At 37.2% G+C, this 10523-nt stretch overlaps 1 protein-coding gene across 1 annotated transcript; it reads right to left on the bottom strand.

Moving 5' to 3' along the window:
• Positions 1-7133: 7133 nt before the first annotated feature.
• Positions 7134-9627, bottom strand: LOC135683073 (3-mercaptopyruvate sulfurtransferase). The gene is made up of 3 exons (XM_065198224.2): positions 9203-9627; positions 8000-8286; positions 7134-7745 (listed from the first exon to the last, which is right to left on the bottom strand). The coding sequence occupies exons 1-3, from the start codon at positions 9373-9375 to the stop codon at positions 7309-7311; spliced, it is 897 nt and encodes a 298-aa protein (XP_065054296.2). The 5' UTR covers positions 9376-9627; the 3' UTR covers positions 7134-7308.
• Positions 9628-10523: the final 896 nt, after the last annotated feature.

The raw sequence follows: 10523 nt of genomic DNA, 5'->3' as shown, positions 1-10523 counted from the left end.
CCCCCGAGAAAGGTCATATATGGATTATAAAAGAGCCTGAAGACAATAAAAACGTATGATGTCTGATTGTGGGCTGGAATGGCGGGGGCCTGCTCCTTGGCGTAAGCAACAGGATGCTGGGTGGCGCAAACGCGTAATAAGGGCAAAACTGTTACAGTTCTTATTGCAAAGCTGATCACCAAGATGTGGGGAGGACAAATTAAGATCTTTATGCCGCATCCCTTTCTCTGTCAAAGATTACCCTTTCGCGAATCCCTCCAGTTTTCCAGTGGCACCACTTTTGAGGCCCCCCCAACTTGAAATAATTTGAAAAAAAGTTTAAAAACGGTTTTCTCTATATAATGTTTTCTCAGCTATTAGGTATGGAATCAGTGGCAGGGGCGTTGCGACCTGGGGGTGTGGAGGGGTGTCATACCCCCAATAGTACCTCAAAAAGAAAATTTCAAGTAAAATCGGCTCTATATCAAATGTGTATAAAGATAGAATATAATTCCTATTTTCAAGTAGGGCTAGGCCCTTGTTCTGTATTTCCTAATGCTGATAATATCAAGAATGGAATATCAAGTGGATGTCAGCCTCTTCATAGCTGCAATTAAGCAAGTATGTCGTGGAATCTTTGATTATCTCTAAGGTTTGTTATTTATTGGTAAACATGAGTGCTTTCAAAATTAACTGCTTTCCTTCTTAGCCCTGGTAAAGCCTTTGGATTATCTTGATCTTTATAATGCAGAAGACTGCCAAGCAAAAACCTTGAAATGGAATATAAAATAGGTTTAGTGCGGGTATAACACTTTATCTCTGCGATAACCCATTGCAAAACTCAGTTCCTACTTGATAACTTGCCAAGAACATTTTGTATGATCTGGTCTGGTTCTTGTTGTATCAAACTTACTTTCTAAAGCTAGTTCAAGGCTCTACCAGGGCTAAGAAGGAAAGCAGTTAATTTTGAAAGCACTCATGTTTACCAATAAATAACAAACCTTAAAGATAATCAAAGATTCCACGACATACTTGCTTAATTGCAGCTATGAAGAGGCTGACATCCACTTGATATTCCATTCTTTCCTCATCGATAAAATTTATTAGTTGTCGAAATGACACTAATGTAGTTTTCTGCTTATTGTGTTAAAAGCCTTCTAGGAAACATTCCTTAAAGATTGATAACGAGAAGTAGGTTAATTTTGGAACGTCGTATCTTACCTGGGTTTAGATAGTTCCAAAAATCTACCAGCTGTTCATGCAGTTATTGGCTGCGAAACAACACCAGTAATGTTGTTGTGAGGAAAGCTAACATTTTAAAAAGCTTTAGGAGTGTTCTGGAAAGGGAAAATTGCTCGAGAGAGTTACGATGAGACAGGAAATCTGCAAAGACATTCTCACGAAAGCGATAAAATTTGTGCAAAAATAATCATACAAAGGGAAATGTGATGAAACACTTGTGCAGATAAGAGTAAGAATTCGCAAGGCAATGAAAAACAGATAATAAGAAGCTTTACAACCAGATCCATACTGGTTGACACAAGCATTTACTATTGGTTACATTATCGAAAGAAGATTGTAAGAGAAATTGCCTTCAAGCTTTGGTTAGACATACGATGGAAAGAATGATCTGGCCTACAGGTGGTATTAGTGTGGTTTATAGGAAAAAAATTTCTTTACATATTCTAATTTTGAACATACATTTGATAAATAAATAAGAAATGGCACGAAGAGGATATACAGAGAAAAACGTTTCTTAACGGCTTGATGACAAAAATATCCGATCTTCAACGTTAAAAAAGCTGTGAATATCTGCAGAAAATACTGGTTTAAGCAAAATAATTCTAAAATTTTTTTCACACAAATTACGTTCATCTTGTGCAGGGCCCCGCACACCCTCCGCTAAAAAACTGCAAGATCTGCAGCGCTCTAGTGATGAAATCGAAGAAAATTCCGTAACCAATGAGGACTAGGCCATGGGAAAAATTATGGTGAGGTGATCAGCTTAAAGCAGACGATGATGAGTGGAACTACATTTTCTTCTGGAGTTCCAGCAAAGGAGACAGTGATGAAGGATGAATGGATCCATATCATTTTCTATACAACGAAATTTTAATTTGAATGACTTTTTTAACTAGCTAAAGATTTTTAGGCATCCTTTCACGCGTTATTCAATTACCTTTAAAAGGCGATGACGTCATAAAATGATGATGACGTCATGAAAGAACGTTTAAAAGTAAGTATAATAGAAATTCAATACATCTTTTAAAAGCACTGAATGTGTGCAATTCGAATATGGAACATATTTGACAATGATAGTTGCGAGAAAACAATTAAAAAGGTTCAAAGTGAATTTTCTCCAAGTTGATGACGTCATCACAAAATTTGACTTCCGTTCAAGATATTTTCCATTTCATCTCAGATTTGAAATCTGCATAGTTAATTTAGTGCAAAAATGCAAAAAAAGTTGAGTTCGAGTCCTTGGCCGATTTTTAAAGATTTTTTATCATTTTTTTGATGACATCATCAAAAACAGTAACTTCCGGTGATAATTTTTTTTAGCCCATCTTGGATTTGGAATCTCCATGGTCTATTTAGTAAGAATGTGAAATAAAATTTGAGGTTAGGCAGTTTGCTAGTTTTTTCTACAAAATTCCCTGTCTATAAGACCGTATTCCTCTCGTGCTGTCACGCACGTCCGTTCTCTACGGTGGCCCACAGGTGCCACGGCAAAACTTTCTTTCTCACGGCAAAACTTACTTTCTTACGGCAAAACTTACTTTCTCACGGCAAAACTTACTTTCTCACGGCAAAACTTTCTTTTTTCACGGCAAAACTTTATTTCTCACGGCAAAACTTTACTTCTCACGGCAAAACTTTCTTTGAATTTAATTTATTACTTAAATTAAATTTATTTTGAAAATTTTATCTCGTGACATTGGATTCTCGTCGTCGTATTGCTTTGTTCCTTTTGCTTTTCTAACATAGGCGTAGTAGACAAGGGTCTGGGGAGATAAGGGGGCTGTAGCGGCAACTGTAGTTTCTCAACACTGAAAAGTTTACAAAAAAGCGATAATCAGGCAGAAATCTACCATGATTTAGTCAGGCAAAATTTTCATAAACAATGGATGTTGTTTGTTGGGCAACCACTTCGATTTTTTTCTCCCCTTATATTATGCCCATGCTTATTATCTCATTTCTTTATTCATTGTTATTACTATCATTCGAAAAATTAAGTACCTAGCCATCAACCCACCCTGTGAGTAATACGATATGATATGATATTAAACACAATACCCAATTTATAGGTTTTTTACAAGCCACAATCGAGCGTGCCAAGTGCACGTACGTGATTTTTTTGCACGAATTTTATGTGCACGCCAATTTTCAACGAATTGATCTTTTTCACTGCTTTCAAAACAAAGGAATCAAAGACCTTGCATGCGGTACTGTTTCGTTGAGATAGGCATATAGGCCTAGCCTAGCCCAACCTAGATAAATTTTAGAACATTTCTCGGCTGTCTTTCTGCAAGAATTATCAAGTAAAGATGTAGGTATTCGCAAATTCTGCGAAGTTTAAAACGTCTAAAGCATTGATTAGATCTAAGTATCACGTACACAACAACACGTAAAGAAAGTTTTGCCGTGAGAAAGTAAGTTTTGCCGTGAGAAAGAAAGTTTTGCCGTGAAAAAGAAAGTTTTGCCCTGAAAAAGAAAGTTTTGCCGTGAGAAAGTAAGTTTTGCCGTGGCACCTGTGGGCCACCGTAGTTCTCTACCCTTGGTTCCGAACTCTACCCTAATCACAAGCGCTGTCAGCAGAATAATAAATTTTAATAACGCGTCTATTTCGCAACCTAACCGAGAGATTAAACTAGAAATAGCTCTTGCTAGTACTGCCCGCAAACAATTAGTTCCTTGATAATGATTGTTTTGAAAATGTAGGTCAGGATATTCGAAGAAGACACCATCTTGGGTTTTCACAATTCTATAAAAACAGCTGCTCTAGTTGATGCTAAACTATTCTTTTTATCAAGAATTTTTGGTGTTCAGTTTGCCTTTGATTTAAGTCCAACGCCCTTTTGAAAATCATGAAGTTTTTCGAGGGTTTGACATTTATTTTTCATTTTCGTGAAGTAAACAATGACGTCTGAAAATGGACACGTGATAGGACAGATATAGCTAGAATCGATTGCGATAAAGGATTCGTACAGCGATGTACAGGCGATAATCACGACAATCATAACGTTTGCTCCTACGGTCTCGAGTTTTTGGGAGAAAGGTGTGGCATTCGACTGGTTTTGATTCCCAAAACTTCGAATCAAAACTTCCATCCATTGCGGAGAACCGAGCTGTGATGCAGCACCGTTTTCGTGCCAAAAACCGAAGGCCTTTAACAGAGTCTTGGCAGAGCAACGCTCCGAAGATAATTCCGCACAAAGAGGTGGCGGTTAACGACCTCCTCGACAAAGCCGATTGATTGACAATGAAATTGATTGACAGTTGTCATGGCAGCAAAAAAATGACAAAATCTGCTGACAAAGTGCTGACAACATGAACTGAAGCTTCCATATGCTACTTATACGCGGGGCAGACTATAAGCCCTTCACTCGCGCGCTATCGCGCGCGAGTTGCGGGCAACTAGAGTCCAAATTCCATAACAGGCTCCGTGGAAGAAACTGTGTAGGTAGATCAAAGACCTTCACGTCTTCAAATCAATAAAGGGTCAAGCAATGGTAGTTGCTTCCTTAGTTAAATATGATATCTTTTTATACGAATGAAGGCTAACAATTTACGTTTAAAGATTTCTTGTTGGCACTAATTCCAAAAAAATCAAAAATTGTGCCTTGCGTCCATTTTCGGTAGTAGCATCAACTGCAATTCATAGTCAGCTCCAGATCTTTTTTACATTCAAAGGGAATTCTAGAAAGGAAAGAGGGGTCTGAATTGACAACCACTGCTGCTTGTTACCTGGCTTTAGAAGTAACGCAACAGCATGGGTATTTTCAAGACAACGGCGAAATTGTATCAGTTGTTTTTAACTGCTGTTCAATCCATGTATAAAAAAAAGATTTTCAATATGATTTGGAGGATTGCTTCAGTAAAATTTGCTTAAAAGACAGCATTTTCCACGGCACTGGAAGCATTAAAATTCGAAAAATTTCTGCTTCTTCGTGCCGCCTCGGGTAGTAACTGTATCATTTGTCCATCCCGATATATATGTTACGACACAGGGTCTCCACACGGAAAATATCACGTGGCAATTGCACCATTGCACTGTAATTGCATCAGCGTTTGTATTATGTAATTATTATCTTGAGGTTCATCTTAATAGGGGTATAAAAGGGGTGGTTTTGTAGTTAGATTCAGTCTTGCTGTAAGATTGTCGAACTCAGTGGGTCTTGTCACTAGCTTGCAGAAGTGTAAAACATTAAAGAATTGGAGAACAGTTTTTGCCGTATTTATCGTGTACGTTTCTGCGAACAACCTACGAACTCACTTTGGTTGAAACTCCTTTTTAAGTGGTTTTACATTTGACAACATTTTGACAAAGCTATTATCAAAGTCTGTTATTATCGTATACATGGAAGTTGCGAATTATATGCAATTGAGTTAGATTGGCAAAATGTATTGCAGAAGTTCGTGTCAGCATCTAAAGAATTTCAGGTAATTATTTTTTAATCAGGTTAATTCGTAATTCAACCCCCCCCCCCCTTAACAAGGCTTGCCTCGCGACGGCTCTGATTAGTGGTGAAATTTACAGGGTTGTGGGGAATTTTAGCCCCTCAATATCTTCCCCACTTTAGATAGTAAATTCGATTCATGATGTGGAAACTCTTTGCGGGCATCTTAAAAGACACTTAGTCGTTTTGTTTGGATGGGTTTTAAAAGCTAAAAGATTGTGGCTGATGATAATGTGGCTAAAATTAATTTGTTTGACAAATGTCGCTTTAGTGTAGTTATGCTCTGGTGAGGTGAAATTCCTCCAACACCTTCCATCAATGAAGCTTATTTACTCCGTTAAAGCATGCTAGAAAACATTTCTCGCAAATACCATCAAATAACTGTATAATTACTAAGCAAATAACAAGCTTTTTCATTTAATTCTATGCTTACTGTACGTAAGGAGAGCCAAGCCTTTAGAGGACAGGACAATCATCTGTCCTTGTATGATATTAAAGATATGTAACAGGTTCACATACAACTGGAGTGATGTCATTTACAGTCATCTGATTTGTCGTAACGAAAATGCATATCTTACTCTGAGGAAAATTTCCCGCTATTAGCTGAGAGCACAACAAGATCTTTTGATACTTTTCCAATAAAAACTCAATAAAAATGAATTTTAATCAGAGTTTGCAGTGTAGGGGACAAAATGATAAGATTGTAATAGGGTTTAATAAAGGCTGTCATGGCGCAAGGAAATTTTGTAAAGATGGTTTTCTAGGGATAACCAGAACTTGCACCTTTCTACAGGTTTTAGACAGTAATGTGTGTGGACACGCCTCCAGTTCTCGGCGCAACAAATTTTTTATTTCGTCTAAATTCGAAGAGAAATTGTTGGGGGAGGGGTAAAATTTTGCCAAAGAACTTTTTAAGATGTAATGCTATGATTTTCAAACTGCCTTTACCTACGTAACTAAAAGTTAGTCGTGGGTCGAGGTAAAATTGGCGTTCCATGTTGGTAAGAGGGCGTTTTCAGGTGTTAAAAAAGGCGTGTCCCAAAAGTTTGTTTTCTCCCCCCAGAGCCTAGTGGCTGGCGCCTCAATTAGGTTTCGACAGAAGAAAAATCTGAGGGTATATTTTCGAGCCTTTTTGCGACACACCCGCTTTAAAGGAGAATGGATGGATGGATAATTTTTAAAGTAAACGAAGAAAATTGTATATTTCCACTAAATAACATCACAATATGATGGGATAGACTAAATTTTAGATCGGCAGACATAGGTACAAGGTACAATGAATCGCCAGGTGTCAGAAAATGGAAATACGGAAGTTTTTTGGATAACAAATAGCCTTCTGCCAAATCTCTTACAACCACAACCCGCCTACATTCCACCTCTTTTAACTTTCTTCTCGTCATCAGATGCGCATTAACCAAAATCTTTATGAACCTCCATTTGGAACAGAGAATTAAATACTGCAGACAATATATGTTAAGCTTTCGTCTGAGCTTTCGTTCAAAATTTAATTGTACACCTTATTAAATAGTGAAATTTATTGTAAACAGGAATAAATATCCTAACTAAATTCAGAAAGTCTTTACCAAGATACAAAATTCAACACAAAGGTTATAATTAAAAAACAGCTCTTATTGTTCTAGCTGAATTGTTACTTCTCTGTGATTATGAGGTCTGGAACTGTTGTCGCCCACTCAGCCCATGAGCCATCATAAAGCTGGCTTTCAATGCCCTTTGAATAATACAGCCCAAATACCAGAGTTGATGCTGCTATACCCGAACCACATGAACAAATGACCTGCTTGTCAATATCGATACCTTTACCTTTGAAAGCATCAGCTATTTCTGATGGATTTTTCATTACATTAACCTCTCGATTAAAAAGCTGGAAAAAGGGGACGTTGATAGCCTTTGCAAAATGTCCACTTGGAATTGCAGGATTGGGTTCTGGGGCCACTCCTTTGAATCTGCCTTCAGGCCGCCCATCAACAACTTGCACTGAATCATCTTTTTGGCTGTTTGCTTTGATGAAATCAAAGTGTTGAACAAGTTCTGGCCTCAGTTTTGCCTCATATGTCGCTGATGCAGCTACAAAGACAATGTATTTATGCAAATTAATTATGCCAACCATGAAATATTCAACACAAATTTTATAAAAACAAGCTGCTTATTTGATAATCTTTGAATGCAATGTTTTTATGCTGCTAAATGTTAAATATCAGGGGACAAATAATTAATTGAAATGCCTTATTCATACAAAACAGAGTTTAATTTCTGCACTATTTTCTTTTGACCTGAAATATAAAATACATAGGAGATATGAATGGATGTATAAAACTTACCTGGGAGCTCTTCATTCTTGGAGTAGTCACCAGATGCAACTTCGAACCCATCTTTAACCCACTTTGGCAAACCTCCATCAAGAATGTGAACAAATTTATGACCCATGACTCGAAACAGGTACCAGCATCTTGGTGCTGAAAACAATCCAAATCTCTCACTGTTGTCATAAATTATGATATGATGATTATTTTCAATACCTGCAATGTCATGGACATACTTTGCAAAATCCTCTGGCTTTGGAATCATCATTGGTAGCTTTGATGTCTTGTCTCTGCATTCTGCAAGGCTAAGGCATATAATTTTGTTTCATTTTAATGTTTCAGAATAGGAAGGGAGAGCAGAATACTTCTATATTTAAAGAAATTTTACGTCAAAAGACTACATCATATGAAAGATGGGAAAATATATTGTAATATTTTCATAATAAACTTTTTATAACAAGAGTTAAAAATTTGCAGGTGTTGAGATAAATGGGGAGCTGTTTGAAAGGTAGGGACAATGGAAGCTGGACTGATGAGGGGGGGGGGGGGCTTGGTCTTCCTGTAATTCCCAAAATGTATATTAGATGAAACAAATATTAATTCTGTCTTTGGCTTTTAGCATGTTGATCTTCCCAAATATTTTAGCCCCCTCCCCCAAACCTGTTATGTGCTTTGTGGTCCTTCATTTCTTTGAAAAAAGCCTGGGTAACATTTGTTTTGCTGATAAATTTGTTCAAATTGAGTTTGCTTATCAAGTTTCAATCAGGTTTACAGTCCATCTTCGTTTGGCTGGTAAATAAAAATCTCAATTCATTGCTCATTGAAATACTTTTTTATCAGAGTGGTTTTGAGTCCCTTCTTCAGAAGTTTTAAACTAAACAAAAAATATGTGGCTTATACGAGAAAGAAACACGAAACGTAAATCAAAATAGAGCCCTGAAAACACTGTAATTTACGAAAGCCAGCAGGAACGTCTATTCATGAATCGGTACCCACCCCCTTAAATCAACAAAGATCAAAACAAGAGGGATGGCAGAAGAAGGTTAGATTAAACCGACGCATTCTTGCGTGGTACATTCGAGGGAGCAACTTATCATGAAAAGATTGTTTGAAATCTGATTTAAGCCCTCTAACATTTAGACAAAATGAAAATAGTTTCTTTCTAGCGCTAGCCTATGCATAGGCCCATGATGGTGTGTGTTGAGTCAGCTAAACTTCTACCTGAAATATCTAGCGCCAGGTATGCGCTTGCTCCTATGCTCCTCGACGAAGTTTCTTTTTGAGCTTGGAAGATCCCACGAAGCATCTATGATTCTATATTTCTGCTGAAAATCAGGCTCGTTTCGTTTCTTGTTCAACCAATCTGTTGACACGAGTGCCTCGGCGTGGTTCATCTTCACTTCCCTTTGAATACTACCACTGATTCTGTGATACTACCCTCTATTTACGTCGTCGTGCTTTGGAAAATCTCTTGTTGCAGTGAAGCTCTTGGCAATGCGTTCGTTCTTCGGTGCAGGTTGAGCTGTTTTCTTGTTTTGCAGGTGGACAGCGCGTTTTACGCACGAATTATATTGAAATATTTCGAAAGAAAGGTCTCCAACAATCAACATGAATAATGGACCAATCCTGCGAAAATAACAATCAACAACAACTGGCTCGACCTCGCTCTCACACACAAACCACTTTTCAGATCAGTGACATCATAGTTAATAAGTGACATAAACACACACACTATGGTAGCTATAAGAAAATAATAGAAAAGAATTTTACATATCAAAAAACAAAGAAGTGAAATAGTTTATAAAACAAATGCAGATTTTGAACTGAACCAAATAAAGAGGATTTCAAAATGAAGAAAGAAGCTTTTCAACCATGGATTTAGGGCTGACTGGATACGACCAAAACGTACGAGACAAACAGTTAAGAAGAGTTTTCTTTCGAGTGTCCTCTCTCTCTTTTATATCAAGACTTTTTAATGTTCTTTTCGAAATTTTTAGTGGTCAGTCCTGTCACTCTTTGTCAGGGGAGGAGGCAAATATTGTTACTGTTGATGTATGTATTGTGACGTAATGCTAATACTCTGTTCTAAAAGAAAATTGCTTATAAAAATTTTTAGGCTCAGAATCATCTAATTTTTAAGAACATCACAAGAATAGTCCTCAACTCGCGTATTTGTATCTTCTATTTCATCAGTTGCAAGTTTTGCGATGTTCATAACAGGAAATCTCAGAATTGGCATTCAGAGCGGGAGATAGTCAACGAAAACCACATCAGATTTGCATAAATAAAAATACTTTATAAATATATTCAGGCTTAATTAAACGGAAATTTCTTAAGAATATCGAGGTTGGAAAAATTATAGTCTTCTTATAAAAAAGAGTGCATCAAATGAAGATACGAAGTATCATACCTTTACTGCAGGGTTGACTGACTGTCTAGTATATCTTGAATCAGGAGTCAATCTTCTCTATCATGAATTACGTTTGGAAGGAATAACTGAAACTTTGGGAGGGGTGGTGGTGAAGCAAACAACGCATATCTC

Source organism: Rhopilema esculentum, chromosome 7 (genome assembly GCF_057945365.1).
Source record: "Rhopilema esculentum isolate cy_ngs chromosome 7, ASM5794536v1, whole genome shotgun sequence".
NCBI classification, from domain to species: Eukaryota; Metazoa; Cnidaria; class Scyphozoa; order Rhizostomeae; family Rhizostomatidae; genus Rhopilema; species Rhopilema esculentum.
The sequence above is the reverse complement of the archived record's forward strand: the minus strand, read 5'-3'. Positions and strand labels throughout refer to the sequence as shown.

Coding starts and splice junctions, on each gene's coding strand:
- LOC135683073 (XM_065198224.2), bottom strand. CDS start 9,375: ATGAACCACGCCGAGGCACTCGTGTCAACAGATTGGTTGAACAAGAAA. Junction 8,287..9,202: donor CCTGGCGCTAGATATTTCAG/GTAGAAGTTTAG, acceptor TATATGCCTTAG/CCTTGCAGAATGCAGAGACA. Junction 7,746..7,999: donor CAAGAATGAAGAGCTCCCAG/GTAAGTTTTATA, acceptor TTGTCTTTGTAG/CTGCATCAGCGACATATGAG.